This window comes from Chinchilla lanigera, unplaced genomic scaffold (genome assembly GCF_000276665.1).
Source record: "Chinchilla lanigera isolate Chin_1 unplaced genomic scaffold, ChiLan1.0 scaffold00077, whole genome shotgun sequence".
Lineage (NCBI taxonomy): Eukaryota > Metazoa > Chordata > Mammalia > Rodentia > Chinchillidae > Chinchilla > Chinchilla lanigera.
Window position 1 is genome coordinate 9739706 of NW_004955478.1, and position 17175 is coordinate 9756880.

A 17175-nucleotide genomic window follows, 5' to 3' on the forward strand; every position below is an offset into this window, starting at 1 on the left:
GCTCTGAAGAGGTGAGAGGCCGGTAGAACACTTTGTATACAAGCATTCTCATTTATAGCATCAATACATTCATAACAGCACAGTAGTCAAAAAAGCAGGCTGAACTAGTAGGCATCAATAGTTTCTTCTAATTACACGCTTAAGGAAACAGCAGAGCTACTCATTTTTCTAAGATCTCCTCTAAAAGTCTTTCAAAATATCAAAATTTCTGGAATGGGTTAAAGTATTTCACAGAAACTTGGCTTCAATTTTCTTTCTTTTTCTCCGAGCCAGAGTCATTCAACAAATGTGGAAAGGCCCATGAACAAGGTCTCTCGATGATACATGACTTGTGTGCTTGATTAGCATCTCTATAGAACGTTTAAAGACGGGGTGTGTGTTTAAGAAAACTGAAGTCTAGAACGTTTTTCTTTTTTTGTTTTGTACCAAAATTCGAACTCGGGACCTTGCACTTGCCAGGCAGAAGCTGTGCTGCTGAGCTACATCCCCGGCCCTAGAAATTTTGATGCCATTAAAAATCAAGGCTGCTTCTCACAAAATATCCACGCATTATGATGTCTTTTTCAAAACAGATAAAAAGAATCTTCTTTAGTTTCATACTTCCATTGGCAAGAAAAGGCTTAACAATAACGATAAAGCACTCTAGCGTGTTCATCGCATTATATTCAGAGACGAAAGTAAAACCAAAAGATTCAACTGGCTTTGGTGTACTTATTCTGACACTTTTCAACTTAGGCAGCACTCATGTAAAAAAAGATAAATATCTATAATCATAGTGGCATGGTATGCTTCATTCTTATTGATAACAAACTGTACAAGCAGATATAAAATACTGATGTAAAGATATCTACATTACCTGATCCTATTAAAATTAGTAATTTATCATACTGTATACTTGTTTCCGGTAAGGTAACACCTTAGTAACATAATTTGACATTAACTCTCTCCACAGCCAATTTTCAAAATTACGGGTTAATAAAAAAAAAATTTTGTACCGGGAATCAAACTCAGAGCCTCTTGCTTGCCAGCAGGTGCGGTGCTGTTGAGCTACCTACCCTGCCCAAGTTAATCAAATTTTAAAATCTTATTAGGAGGGCCACATCGTCGACCACATGAAAATCATCCATGGGATTTTTAAAGGTAACAACTTATTGTCGATGCAAGTAGAGTTTAGAGTATCTTCTTTTAAAGGGCATTTGTGGTAATTGTGGTGGGCTATACCTTGGAAAAATCTTTGTAGGGATGGGGAGAAGGTGGGGAATGGGGCAATTCTGGAATATACATGTCATGTTCTTTACCCCAGATTTTTCATTTCTAAAATCTGTCCTTTAGACATATGTTCACAATTGTAAAAGAACTGATATACAGGGTTGTTCTTTGGGTGCTATTAGTAACTGCAAAAAATTTACATGTGACCTCCCCATTTAATCATTAGACTGATTGAAATCATTATGTGTGCATGCCCTTATAAAAGAAAGGCCAGAAAGATGTCCACAAATTATTAATAATTTACCACTGAAGATTTCAGGGAAAGATGGGGGTGAAGATATAATTTTCATTTGGTAATTTATAAACTAAAAATACTAAAGTAAAAGCTAAAAAACACTAGAGTAAAACAAAAACACTTCTCTGTAAAATATAATGGTGGGACACGATTTCTACTTTTGAAGGACACTTCTAGTCACTGTAGGGCTGAAAAAAAATTGGGGTTGCTTTAGAGAGATGCAGATAAATAAATGCATGCTAAGGCAAACAGTCAGTGAAAGCAAATGCATGGATGAATAAACGCATATTAATGCAACGTCAATGAAAGCATGGGCAACTATGCAACTACTATGTTGTTTAGTAATATTTGACTTCCAATATTTTCCAGTTATAATTTTTTAGGATAATAAATCCACATCTTATATTTGAGCAGCTCAGTGCTTTCAACCTTAAAGGTGTACTAAGTGTTTTAGTTTTGACCACTGCTTCAACTTACTGGTATCATTTTTATTCTAAACTTGTCTCTCCTTAGCACGCTTGGAATGGTCTGTAAATGTAATCAATTCTCTATTACATACCTCTTCAAATTAAAGTTTTGACTGCAAAAGAATCATTTTTCTAGGTGTCTGAGATGTTATTATTAGGATCTCAATTTGCATTTCTTTATCAATAGTGATGCTGAGTATCTTTCTATATAACTATTGGTCATCTGTCTTATTTTTATGTGAAATACCTGACCATGTATCTTGAGCATTTTTCTACTTCTTCGTTATTCATTTGTACAAGTTCTCTGTGTATTACAAATCTCTCCAAGTTTTTAACTTTTCAATTTAAACTGTCCTTTGACAGTTTAAAATAAAATATTTTAATTTTAATATATCAAATATATAAATGCTTCCCTAGCCTATAAAATGACTTCATATAAGTAACAAAAGTTAAAAGTCTTAAACTACCAAATTTTGAAAACAAAGTGGATCTACAGAATACCCGATTTAAGTGTGTTACTGGTGAATGTACAACCTCTTCAGATGACAGTATAGAATAAACTCATGTAATAACTCAGGAACTGTACTCATAGGTATGTACCCAAGGAAAACTCTCATACATATTACATCATAAAACAGGTCATAGCTCACAGTAGCTAAACCCTAGAAAGAATCCCAGTGTTCATCAGTGAGAGTGTGGACATATAAAACATGATATATTCACATAAGATAATACTGTACAAATAAGCAAACTAAAAGCAGCAACTAGCAATATTAATACATCTTAATATTATTTGAAATACTCCAAGTGATTATATAAATCATGATAAACATTTACAGAGGTTTTAAAAACAAAAAGACAACTAAAGGTTTTAAATATATATGTTGGGTTTTTGGTTTTTTTTTTCCAGTACCGGGTATCAAACTCACGACCTTGCACTTGCCAGGCAGGTGCTGTGCCACTGAGCTAAATCTCCAGCCCCTAAATATATATATTATGTAATTACTGAGAGGAGAGAGACAAAAGGAAATATGAATGCTTACCTCAGGGTGGGGAAACAGAAAAATGAGCTGTTCAGTGAACTTTACAGATACAAGCAAGTTATTCTCAAAGTCCTAATTTGCTTTGTTTTGGCTTTTGTTTTTTTGAAACAAGGTCTCATTATGCAGCCCACACTGGCGTCAAACTCATGGCGATCCTCTTGCCTCAGCCTCCCAAGTTCTGGGTTACATGCATGTACCCCCATGGCTGGTCACAGTCTTAGTTTTAATTTTAGGTAACTGGGCCAGATATTTACTGTTATTAAAATAACATTGCATGATTAAATAAAAGTAGGTTAGGCATTGACCAATAGTGAGAATATACCATAATTCAATCTAATAATCCAATTATGTGTATCTGAGGACCAATTTTTTAATATTATTGCAAATATTTTATAGCATATAAAATGACTTATAACATTTATGTCGAAAATACTGTTTTATAACATATTTTAAAGCTTGTTTCCTATCACTTGTAATTAAACTGTTCCCAGGATCCTTAAACTAATATTCAAAAACTTACCATCAATATCAACAATCTTTAGTGCCTGTAGCATGTCTGAATCACTTATAGAAATCTTCAAGGTAGCAAAGACCAGTGGCAGATCGTTCACATAAATCTTACCATTTCGAATTTTGCTAAAAATTATACAGGCTCTATGAAGTGCTGCACATATGTAATAAAACATTTAATCAATTCAAATGAATAAGTATCCTTATTCTCCCCTACCCTTCCTTAAGAAAAAAATGATAATCATTAAAAGGAGAAAGGAGAGTCAATTTCTGTTTCCCAGATTCCCTACTTTAAACTCTCTTCTCATTATTTACTTAGGTAAATTTGGAGCCAATGAGAAACTGTCAAAAAAGTAACACAAAGATCATACGGGGTGAGGTAGTCACAAGTTTCCCTAGGAATATTAATCCTTCCTCTGCACTCCCGTACCATTCAGCGTGCATCTCTGCCACGTCTCTTGGTATTGTGGCTGTTTGCATTGTCCACATCCTTCACTAAACCGTCAGTTTCTGGAGGGCAGGGTTTTTCATTCTTCTCTTTCTAGTGCTACTTTAGAATAAATTCTCCCAAAAATGTCTGTTGAACTGAATTTGGTTTAGTTCACTGAATAGTACGTTTTGTTTTCAGATGCAATAGATGAAAATGTTAAGTGCAAAAGAAAAACTGAGTACAGTGACTTTAATAATGGATTTAGTGCAGTACTGGAGGTAGAATCCAGATTTCAGTGATCTGAAAGGAAAAAGAAAAAGAAGGAAGAGGAGGAGCAGAAGGAGAAGGAGAAGGAGAAGGAGAAGGAGAAGGAGAAGGAGAAGGAGAAGGAGGAGGAGGAGGAGAAAGAGAAGGAGAAGGAAGAGAAGAAGTAATTAATGGAGCTTCTCTGAAAAATGTTGAGTATAAAATTTACAAAGAACAGAACCTATGAAAGCAGAAGGAAACAGAACGCAAATCAGAAGTGAAAGTATTAGTCTAGTGAAAAGGAACCTTTACCAAAGAGATGAAAGGTAAGGATATGGATGGTGTTTATAGGTAAGTGCAGAGGAAGGAACAGCAAAGATGTAGGCAGATTCTTCTCAACAGTCTTTATTAACACTCTATGAAAAGGTAAAGCCACAGGATACAGCAATCCCATTTCTTAAAATCAGGATCTCAACGAGACATTACCACTTCCAGATTTGCGGCAGCACTATTCACAGTAGACAATATATGGAAACAACCAGACTGTTCATCAAAACACAATGGATAAAAAGTGTCAGACATATATATAATGGAATATTAATTAGTCTATTAAAAGGAAGGAAATCCTGCATTATGTGATAACAAGGACGAGTCCAGAGGATATTATGGTAAGTGAAATATGCTAGTCACAGAAGGACAAATACTGCATACTTCCACTTATATATGATATATAAAAACAGTCAAAGACAAGAATAGAATTGTAGTTACTAAGGGCTAAGGAGGAGAAAAACAGAAAGTTGCTAATCAATGGGTATAAAATTTCAGTTACCTGATTAAGTTCTAGAGAGCTGCTGTACAATATTGTGACTATAGAGAGCAACACTATATTGTACACTTAAAATCTGATAAAAAGCCAATCTCATGAGAAATGTTCTTGCTAATTTTTTTAAATGGAAGTAAATATCTGCTTTCATAGATTTCAGGGAAGCAAATTTTCACATTTTAATTAAAGAAACACTTTTCAAAACGTTAGGGACTGCAGGAAAGGTGGTGGAATAGTGAGCACAAGAGAAGCAGCCTCTCTGGTATTTGGAATCCAGACACTGGTATATGGCAACATGAGGAAGAGAATGAGGATGGAAAGGGGGCCCCAGGACCCAGCAAGGATCTGAAGTGAGAATCGGAGCCCACAGGGAGAGTAAAGATAAGGCCCACAGTGTAGAAGAGGGAGGGTGCAAGAGGTGTTTTCTCCCTGAGTTGCTGCCCGCAGTGTGAGAGGGGTAGCTTGAACCTGCAGGGGCAGCGACTACTGGTGACCCCAGAGGCCTCTACTGAGAAATGCACCAGACACCAGTGGAATGGACCAGTGGATGCTGCAGACTGCAGTGGCTGATGAGTTATTTGGGTTCAGATGCCCCTCCAGGACAGGACAACTGGCTGGTAGCCATTTTGGAAGAGGACCAACTGAAGTAGTACTCAGAACATCTGCAGGTTGGCTCCATCTAGCAGCTCCACGTTCACGGTGAGGTGCAACTGAGTTCAAGCCAGCAGGAAGTCAGGGAGCCAAGGTCAAGCTGGCAGGAGTCACTCAGAGTGTCACAGGCCGAAAAAAATCTGGTCTGAGCCTCACAGCCAGAAACCAGAATCAGCCTGAAGTTCAGTGGAACTAAAGGCTCAGGTTTGCTGGGATTATCTACCACTGCCATAATTCTACTGCTGGAATACAGGGAGCAGTCTACGTGGATGGAGCTGGACTTTCCCGGCCCTCCCGTCAATCAGTGACAGCAGAGACACACCCTGAAGTAGGGATGTTTTCTGTTTTTCTCCTTTAATTCTTTTTTCTCTATTTTTCTTGATCGATTGTTCTCCTTTTTATGAGTGAGAACATTGTTTCTAATTTTTTTTTTTGTTGGTCTATTCTTGCTTCTGTTCTTTCTTTCTTTCTCTCCTGTCTGTTTTACCAGTTCCCAAAGCTTGGGTAATCTTCCTCTGTCCTTCAGCCTTTTCTAATCCTTTCTCTTTTTTTAATTCTCTAATTTTCCCCTTAGCCCCTTTTAAATTTTCTCCCCTGAGGGTAACATCATCATATTCAGGGGATATTTACTGTACAGAATTTTTTGGTTTGTTTTAGATTTCATTATATAACTGCAAATCCTGTTTAAAGGTGGTTAAAGGTGGTATATTAATAGTTAACACAGCTTGTCATTTCCTAGGGGGTGTTTAATGATATTGTTATTACTGATTGTACAACTTTAGCCAAAGTGACATAACTGTTCAAATCAGTTATTCTTCCTTGTATCCTATAACTGAGATTGCCTGAGGGTCATAAACAATACTATTACCTACTGCCAAAGAACCAGGGGCTGGGCCAAGTAGGCAGCAGTTTCTCATCCCCAATAAATTGAAGAGGTAGGACCTTGCAACAGACTCAAAATCCACAAGGTAACTAAATCTAGAAGACATCTCTGAGGAGACATTTCATAAGGGTTCTTGATACTAGCAATACAGATATCAACCATAAACAATTTACAAACATCAACCCAGGAATTAAACAAAAAAAAAAAAATAGAAAATGAGAAGACACAGAAGCAAGATACAATCCCAGACTTTCAGATCAAAAGCAAACCCAAGGGGCAATGAGGTGGAACAGTCCAAAAGCCACACACCTGGACTCTCTCAAGTGGTAACAATGGAAGAAACAAAGCAAATAAATGAGGCTGTAGAAAAAAAATCAAATCAGAAATAAGTTTTCACATTACTTCAGAAATGATGTCCATAATGAAGGATATGATTAGTGAAACTAGAGAAGATACAGATTTTTAAAAAGTGGAGCTTAGGAAAATGATGGAAATCATGAATGCCCAACATAGGAAAACAACAGAATCCATGAAAAATATTCAATCAGATATGCAGGAGATTAAAAAATTCTATTGAAAGTGTACACAGTAGAATGAACCAATGTGAAGACGGAATATCAGATCTAGAAGACAGGATTGTGGTTAACAAAGGAAAGATTTCTTAAAAATACCAAGGGACCACAAAAAAGCAATCCAACAGCTGGTAGATGATGCAAAGAAGAATAACATAAGATTGATCAGAGTCAGTGAAAAGCAGAAGACAGCACAAATGACATAAAAAAAAAAAACCTGTTCACAGAAGTAATGGCAGAAAACTTCCCCAGCATGGAAAAAGAATTTGACATACAGATAAAGTGAGACATATACAACTCCAATTAGCCATGATCAAAAAAAATCTACACCAACACATATAATAATCAGGATTTCAGAAATTCAACATAAGAACAAAATATTAAAAGCTGTTACAGAAAAGAAACAAATCACTTATAAAGCAAAGCCAATGAGAGCTTGGAGTGAAGTATTTCAAGCCCTAAAAGAAAATAACCTCCAACCCAGACTGACATACCCTGCAAAACTATCTTTCAAAATTAATAAAGAATGTGGTACCTTGGGTACATAGGGCCAGATTTAACATGATGTGGCTTTGTCTCTGCCAAGGATATGTTGAATACCTCCAAATACATTATTCACTAAAAAATAGTGAATAATGAAATAGTGAATAATGAAAATAGATTTCTCATATTTCTGTTGTTTTAACCCACAGAATTATTTTAAATAATGAAATAGTGAATAATGAAAATAGTGAATAATGAAAGGCTGTATGTTCTCTACTTTCACTAATCATACCCTTCATTATGGTCATCATTTCTGAAGTAATGTGAAAACTTATTTCTGATTTGATTTTTTTCTAGAGCCTCATTTATTTGCTTTGTTTCTTCCATTGTTACCGCTTGAGAGAGTCCAAGTGTGTGGCTTTCTCTTGTTGATTGCAAAGTACTATTTATAAACAAATCCTATATATATATGAAATATTAATTTTATTGCAAAAGTTTGGAGGCCATAATTATAGAATTTAAGTTTGAGTCTATTGGACAAATAAGTACTATGTTTTTCTAATGATTTTAAAGTCACATTTATTTGCCTCTTTGATTTTTTAAAAAACTCACTAAACTTGTGCAACAGTAGCATGGAAGTTATTAGAGATGTCTTCTATGATTCTCCTTTAGCCAGGGTGGTCATACTTAAATTATAAAAACTACAGATTAAAATATAAAGAAGTTCATCCTACTTCTAAGAGAATGTATGTTCTTCACAACTGATTAACATTATGCTACTGATTCATAGGGGGTTTAAAATAATTCTGTGGGTTAAAACAACAGAAATATGAGAAATCTATTTTCATTTAAGATCTTTGTTCTCCAACTTTCTTAGTCCTGTTGAACTATTTTAATATACACAAAATACCACAGTGATATCCCAGAGAAAACCATTATCATGTGTATACTGGTCATTATAATCAGTGTGGTTTTTAAAAAAAATAAATGATCATGCCCTTCAAAAAAATTGATAGAGAAATAAGATACTTGATGACAAAGAACACCTGAAGAAATTCATGACCACCAAACCAGCACTCCAAAATATTCTGAAGGAATTCTAGACAGAGATAATAAACACTACAACTCCATGAACCCCAACAGAATGAATCCACCAGTAAAGACATGTAATGAAAAAGACAGAAAAGAAAAAAACCAACAGGAAAATAATATGACAAGGATAAGTGAATACATATCTGTTATAACCATCAATGTTAATGGTCTCAATTCACCAATCAAAAGAAACAGACTGGCAGAATTGACCAAGAAACAATATTCAATAATATGCTCCATACAAGAACACACTTAACTCAAAAATTCATACACTGAAAGTCAAAGGATGAAAAATAATACTCTATATGGCAGGAACTCAAAGGGTTCCTGCTATTCTATTTGCTATTCTATTTGCAACAAAGTGGATTTCAAGCCAAGGTTGATCAAGAGAGACAAATAAGGTCACTACATTCTTGTAAAGGGAACAATCCAAAAAGAACAGATAACAATCATAAATACATATGCACCAAATATTAGTGCACCCAACTACATAACACAAGTATTAACAGACATAAAAAACCAAATAGACATTAATGTAACTGTACTGGGGGAGCTATATACAACAGTGTGACAAATACACAGATCAACTAGACAAAACATTAACAACAAAATATTAGAACAGAACCAAATATTTGAACAAGGGGACTTAGTAGATGTATACAGAGTGTTCTATCCCACAGCATCAGAGTACATATTCTTTTCAGCTCCGCATGGGATGTTCCCCAAAACAGACCACATACTAGCTCACAGAATATGCCTAAGTAAATGTAAAGAAACTGAAATTATCCCATGCATATCATCAGACCATAGTACAATGAAATTGAAAACCAGTGGCAAAAGAAACCACAAAAACTTCATAAAAACACATTAAATAACACCCTTCCAAATAAACAATGGGTCACAGATAAAATTTAAAAAGAAATTAGACAGTTTTTATAATTAAACAATATGCCAATACTATATATTGGAACTTATGGGACACAATGAAAGCAGGCCTACAAGGGAAATTTATAGGGTGAATTCCCATATCAGAAAAACAGAGAGAGTCAAACAACATAATGTTCAAACTCAGGCTTCTAGAAAAACATAAGCAAGTCAGGCTCAAAGCTTATATGAGGGAGGAAATTATAAAGCAGAAACTAATGCAAAAGAGACTAAGAAACCAATACAAAGAATCAATCAAGTGAAGAGTTGGTTCTCTGAAAAAATAAAGGAGGGCCAGGGATATAGCTCAGTGGCACAAGCACCTGCCTGGTAACCACAGGTCCTGAGTTCAATTTCCAGTACACCCCCCAAAAAATATTAAATAGAATTGATAAACCCTTAGCCAACCTTATCCAAAAATGGAAAGAGAAGACTCAAATCCATGCAATTAGGTATAAAAAGGCTGAAATCACAATGAATCCTTAAAAATCCAGAAGATCAATACCTACTTCAAGAACTTGTATTCTAATAAGATGGAAAACACAAAAGAAGTAGACAGATTCCTAGATACATATGAATTACCAAAGCTGGGTCAAGAAGATAGAAAGATCCTACATAACCCAATATCAGCCAATGAAGTTGAACATGTAATTAAAAACCTACCAACAAAGAAAAGCACCAGCCCTGACACATTCAATGCTAAATTATATAAGAAAATTACAAGAGATCTAATACCACTACTCCTCAAACTGTGTAATGAAAGTGAAAGGGAAGCATGACTCCCAGACTCATTCCTGGAAAAAAGCTCATACCAAAACCAGAGAAGGATCCAACGAAAAAAGACATCTATGGATCAATCTCCCTAACGAACATAGATGCAAAAATCCTTGATAAAATACTGGCAAACAGAATGCAGCATATCATCAAGAAGATTATACACTATGACCAAGTAGGATTCATCCCAGGGGTGCAGGTAGGGTGTAACATATGCAAATCAATAAATGTAACACACCATATTAACAGAGTAAAGGACAAGAACCACATGTTAATCTGGATAAAGAAGAAGCATCAGAAAAGGCCCAACAACCACCCATGATAAAAAAAACTTTACAAAATTGCAATAGATGGTCTTTATCTTGTTTTGATAAAAGTCATCCATGACAAACCAACAGCCAACATCATACTACCTGGACAAAAACTGAAAGCTTTCACTCTAAAATCAGGAACAAGACAAGGATGTCTACTATCTTTACTCCTATTCAAGTTCTGGAAACATCCGTGCAATCAGACAAGAGAAAGAAATAAAAGGAATAAGGATAGCAAATGAAAAAGTTAAAATATTAGTTTTGAGGATGAGATGACACTCTAAATAGAAGACCCCAAAAACTTCACCAAAAAACTTCTAGATTTAATAACTAAATTCAGTACCATGGTTGGATACAAGGACAACACTCAAAAATCAATAGCATTCCTGAACACAAATAACAAACTCAATAAGAGAGAAATTAGGGAACCCACATCTTTCACAATAGCATCAAAAAACTGAAATACTTAGGAACCAGTCTGATGAAGGAAGTAGAAGATATTACATTGAAAACTATAGCACTCTGAAAAAGGAAACTTAAGAGGGTATCAGAGAATGGAAGGATATCCTTTGCTCTTGGGTATGAAAAACCAATATAGTGAAAATGGCCATACTCCCAAATTTGTTATATAGATTTAATACAATCCCAATGAAATACCAACAGCATACCTCACAAAATTAGGGAAAACAATCCTAAAATTCATTTGGAACCAGAACAGACCTAGAATAGCAATGTCAATCATGGGCAACAAAGGCAAGGCAGGAGGCATCACAATCCCTGACTTGAAATTGTAGTACAAAGCTACAGTGATAAAAACAGCATGGTACTGACAAACAAACAGACCCAAGGTTCAATAAAATAGACTGGAATGTGCAGAATCAACTCCAAACACATAGGTATATACAAAGACTTTCTGAACAAAACCTCACTCACACAGGAAATATCACAAAGAATAAACAACTGGGACTTCATCTTATTAAAAAGATTTGCACAGCAAAAGAAACCACCAACAGAGTAAAGAGACAACCCAAAGACTAGGAAAAACTTTTTGCCAGCTGTTCCTCAGACAAAGTGCTAATATTTAGAATATATAAAGAGCTCAAAAAAAATCAGAACTCCCCCAAATTTAAAGACCCACTCCAAAAATGGGCATCTGAAATCAATAGACACCTCTCAAGTAGAAGTAGAAATTGCAAATGAATATATTAAAAAATGATCAACATCAAAAAAATTTTCAACATCATCAGTCATTCACAAGATGCTAATTAAAACAACACAAGATTCCATATCACTCCAGAAAGAATGGCTATTATCCAAGAAATCAACCCATAACAAATGCTGGCTTGCCTGTGGGGAAAAAGGAATGCTTCTCCACTGTTGGTGGGAGTACAGACTGATGCAACCACTGTGGAAATCAATGTGGAGATTCCTCAAAAAACTAAAACTAGAAGTTCCATTTGACTCAGCTATTCCCCTTCTTGGTATCCACCTGAAAGAATTAAAAGCATCTCAATAGAGATAGATGAACACCCATATTCGTAGCAGCACAGTTTGTAATAGCTAGATCTTGAAAACAGCCCAAATACCCATCAGCAAATGCACAGATAAAGAAGATGTGGGTTTTGACACTGGAGTACTACTCTGCCATAAAGAAGGATAAACTTAAGACATTTTTAGGGAAACGGTTTATCTTGAGAACATACCCTTAAATGAAATAAATCAGACACACATATTCAAATATGGCATGATTTCTCTGGTGTCAGAAACCAAAAGTGTAAATATGGACCAAAATGTATAACAGATACTGTGAAAAAGGAAGAAAATGTTCAAGTAGGAAGGGGAACTACGGAGGGGGTAGGGTGAAAGGAAGGAAGAGAAAGTGAAAAAAAGAAAATAGGAGCAAAAAAAATAGAAACAAAGCTTTTTTAAATAAGCAGGGGAAAAACTGTTGAAGGATGGGGAAGGAGAGGGGAAAAACAATGAAGATATATCATGTGCACGTACAAATTCCATATGATGAATACTATCATTATATATACTTAAAGTGTACTAATAAAATTTTTTAAAAGATCTGCTAATGAGTTCTACTGACAAAAATGAAAAACAAACAAACATTTAATGTGACTAAAGAAGATAGGGTTGAGAATTTGAAGAAAGTAATGAAGGCTTGGAAAGGCATCAAAGGAAACAGGACAGACATCTGGCCAAATCTTACAGGGAATCCCAACTGTGCTAAAGGTAGGGAAAGTTAAAAATCAGAGCATCACCAACCAAATGAGGTGGTCAAGGAAATAAAACTATAAATGAAGAAAGTTGCAAGCGTAAGAGATAAGCAGAGAATAAGACTGTCTCATACTTCAACATGATGTCAATGTTCAATTGGTGGACATCAGTGCTAGTTAGACAAATAAAGGTAAAATAATTAATTTTGAAAAATATGAAGCTAGAGTAGTACATGAGTCATCCACTTGGACACTAAAGATAGCTAATATGATGACAAGAGTTAAGAGAGAAAGAAAAATATGGCAAATTACTTCATAAAAATATAGGAAAAGCCCAAGAGATGAGAAAGGTCAGTGTCAAAAAGTAAAGGTCAAATTGAAATTATACTACAAAGCTACTATGATAAAATAAGCATGATACTGGCACAAAAACATACCTGAAGATCAGTGGAACAGATTAGAAGATGCTGACACAGCTACAAGCACTCTCAGCCACCTTATCTTTGACAAAGGGGCCACACATATACACTGGAAGAAAGCTAGCCTCTTCAATAAATCGTGCTGGAAAAACTGGCTCTCCACACGCCAAAGACTAAAACTAGACCCAAGTCTATCACCATGCACCAAAATTAAGTCAAAATGGCTTAAAGATCTAAATGTTAAGATAGAAACACTAAATCTATTAGAAGAGAAAGTAGGTAAAAATCTTGAAGACATAGGGGTAGGCAGAGAGTTCATGAACAAAAACCAAACTGCATAGGTAATACTTCAAAGAATCAACAACTGGGATATCATCTTATTGAAAAGTTTTTGCACATCAAAAGACATCATCAATAGAGTAAAAAGAAAGCCCACAAATTGGGAAAAAATTTTAGCCAACTGTCCCTCAGACAAAGGACTTCTATCTAGGACATACAAAGAATTAAAAAAAAATAAGGCCCCCAAAATTCAAAGGGATTTGAATTTTGGGGGATGAGGGAAAGAAGAAAACCAAAAGAAGGCAGGCAAAATAGATACAGATATAGATATATAAATATATAGATATATATGTATAGAGAGAATAGCTGGGATAACTATACTGCTGATGTCTGATGGTATATTGAAAGGAACAGTTAATGCTTAAAATATTTTATACGCTGACCAATTTTGCATGCTTGTGTCTGGTAATCTCAGCAACTGATTTGAAGACAACAATATGCAATGCAACAACCATTGGTGAATTCCTACCATCCTGTCTAGTGAAACTCTGTATTATCTCTAATGTTTTATCTAATAAGTATTTTTTTATTCGCTTTAATGGTTTGAACAATCTTCCATTCTTACATCTGGCAATCTGAACAATGTAGTTGAAGATAACAATATGTAATATAACAACCACTGTTAATTCCTATCATTTTGTTTTGAAACCCTGTATCACTTTTAATGTGCTTGCTTTACTTTGCTTTGTTTATGTTTGTGATGTTGGTATGCTGCTATTGTCCTTTTTTTTTTCTTTTACTACTCTCTTGAAAATAAAAAAGTAAAGGGTCATTAAACCTTAATATTAAGGTATCAAGGACTATATTCCAGTGAAACCAGCTATTCTAGTGCTTACTAAGTTATATATCTTATGTAATTCCATTTTTCCAAAATATATAAGCTGAAATAAAGAAGTATATATATACTTTTCCCATAGATAATATTTTCTGACCCCAATCAATACAACAAAAGATATTTATGGACTACACTATCTGCTTTAGCTTTCTCCTGGCCTGAAGCATTTGCTATATAAAGTAATATTAACTGGTACTGTAAGCCACTAGGAGTAGACAAAGAGAAGTAACTAGGGAGAAAGCATATAATCGGAAAATTTATTCAAAAAATTCTAAGCAATCTTATTACCACTTAATTCTTCTGCGTATAAATATCCATGGGGTACTTCTTCATACAATGTGAGGTAGAGGTTAGAAGGCATTTCCTTTTTCCTGCCAAAGAAACAGCCTCATCACAAAGCAGTAAAGAAAAAACATAAAATACCATTTTAAAATAGTCAACCCGATCAATAACCTGAACGTCCTAAGAACCTTTCTTAAAGAACTTTCAATTGGTAAGGAGCTCCATATTCTTCACCCCGCAATTTTCACCTTGTTTCTTTTAAACAACATACCTCTGTGGCATAGAATTTATCCTAGAAAGTAAATAGTGCCCATGCCCCACTGTTCTTTGGCTGTGGTCCCAGTTTTCCTACTCTTAACAGAAATCAAAACATTTTTAAAGAAAGGTGTTATAATGAGTAAACATAAACATCTTTAAACAGCCAAATAATCCCAGATTTGATCACTTGTCAGTAAAAATATCTGGAAAAGATTCATCCAGTCCTATAACATGTAAATAACCGAAATCACATAATGTTACTGTCGGAAGAAGAGTCTTGTACGATGTGGAAAATGAGGCCCAGAGATGTAAATTTTACAATTGTAAGTGAGATCAATTAGGACTTGATCTAAGTTTTCCAATCTCAAGTACCATGCTCTTACATGATTCTTCCTAAGAATGTAGTCTCTTAATTTGCACAAACCATTAGATATTTTATATGTGGAATGTGTAGCTAACTCTAGAGAGAAAAAAAACAACAACATTTAATATTCAAGGAACAAAATACAATGATTTAAATACCGAAAAATTGAAGATATACGAAGAGGTAATGAAGTCCTCTGAATGTTGTATTGCTTTGGCAACTTGCACAAAAGGCTTTCTTTCCTAGCTATCTCCTTGGGCAGCTTCACAGAGGGAGGGGCGACCTAGAGACAAATGCAAGTATGTCAGTGCCTGGGATCACTCTGTTAATGCAGCATTCTTACACAATAAACCTCTGAAAAGATAATCAGACCTCAGCTCCTCACGTAGCTATTCTGATATGAAATTGCTTTTTGTAATTAAATTACATTTTATTCTAAAATTTTAAACTATATAACTTCCTTTTACAAAGCCCTGTTTTTCTTAAATATGTAACTAATTACCTCCTAATTAACGTTCTATCAATTTGTAGTCCTAGATTTTACAGCGTTGGGAAAACCTACACTATTGTGAAAACATGACTCAACCACCAGACCTGGATGTGCTCACCAGATTTAACTGTATGTGCAAAATTATGTATAGAACTTATTGCTTCTCAGCCTTTTAGCTATGATCAGGTGTAAATTTATATGCCAAACCAAAAATCACAGGTATTCAAGTGGTACAAGTAATTTTGTTTTAAATTATCCTTATGATTGAGTAAAGAATCAACTTGACATTACATGTACAAACATAACTCAAGACAGACAAACAGATGGGTAGAAAAGGACCATTTTGAGGAGATCTTTTTCAAATGTGAAGGAGAACAAGAGATGGAGGGAGGGAAGTAAGAGGAAAAAGATTTTTTAAAAGAGAGAATCAGAAAATAAAATGGAAATAGAGCTTTTCAAATGGAAAGGGGATCAAGAGTTAGAGGGAGAGGGGAGGGATGTGAGAGGAAGGGAACAAAAAACAATTAACTGTTCTCCAGAACTGTAACCCACTGTTATGTATATGTATAAACACCTCATGATAAATGTAATCATTATGTATTGCAAATATGTAATAAAAAACACATAATAAAAAAACAACTAAAAAAGATGAAGATTCTAATCATAGGCATCTTCTATTTCACATGGAACCTAAAGCCTCCCATTTTAAAGACTATGTACTTTCTAAAGAGAAAATTCTCAAACCATAAAAAATTAACAAAAATTGGGACTGACAACTCAAGTAAAGCAAAACTATGCAAAACTCAATGCTTTCAGCAAGAATGAGTAGTTAGGAAAAATCTTACCCCCACTGAAAGACTATATGGTTTCTCTTTCTTAACTCCAGGCTAGAAAAAAAGAGAAATGAAAAAGAGATTATTTCCATTTAGAAGGAACTATATCTTACACACATGAGTATGACTATATTTTTATGTTATTTTTGGTGGTTATAGCTTTTATGCCTTTTCGGGGGGGGGCCAGTTTGGGTATTTCTGTAGTCCTTTTTAGACAATTTATGTTTTTTACTTTTTTAAACATTTGAGGTATTTATTATATTTTTTGTTTTATATTTATAACTTTATATATACATATGTTTTTAGGGACACACTGTTTGGCATCTTAGGCCTTTTTTTGAAATTGAGGTGGAAGCCTTTTTAACTTTAGAACTTTTGTATTTTGTATGTGTTTAAAACCAGCACCACGTGGATGACATT

At 34.8% G+C, this 17175-nt stretch overlaps 1 protein-coding gene across 1 annotated transcript in view; it reads right to left on the bottom strand.

The window, feature by feature from the left end:
* Positions 1–17175, bottom strand: part of Efcab3 (EF-hand calcium binding domain 3) — a 494429-nt gene that overhangs the window by 455285 nt on the left and 21969 nt on the right. The window contains exons 7-10 of the mRNA XM_005402243.2: positions 16768–16809; positions 15591–15715; positions 14817–14899; positions 3535–3678 (exon numbers count right to left, since the gene is read on the bottom strand). Coding sequence (XP_005402300.2) covers positions 3535–3678; positions 14817–14899; positions 15591–15715; positions 16768–16809 — 394 coding nt within the window. The remainder of the gene's footprint in view (positions 1–3534; positions 3679–14816; positions 14900–15590; positions 15716–16767; positions 16810–17175) is intronic.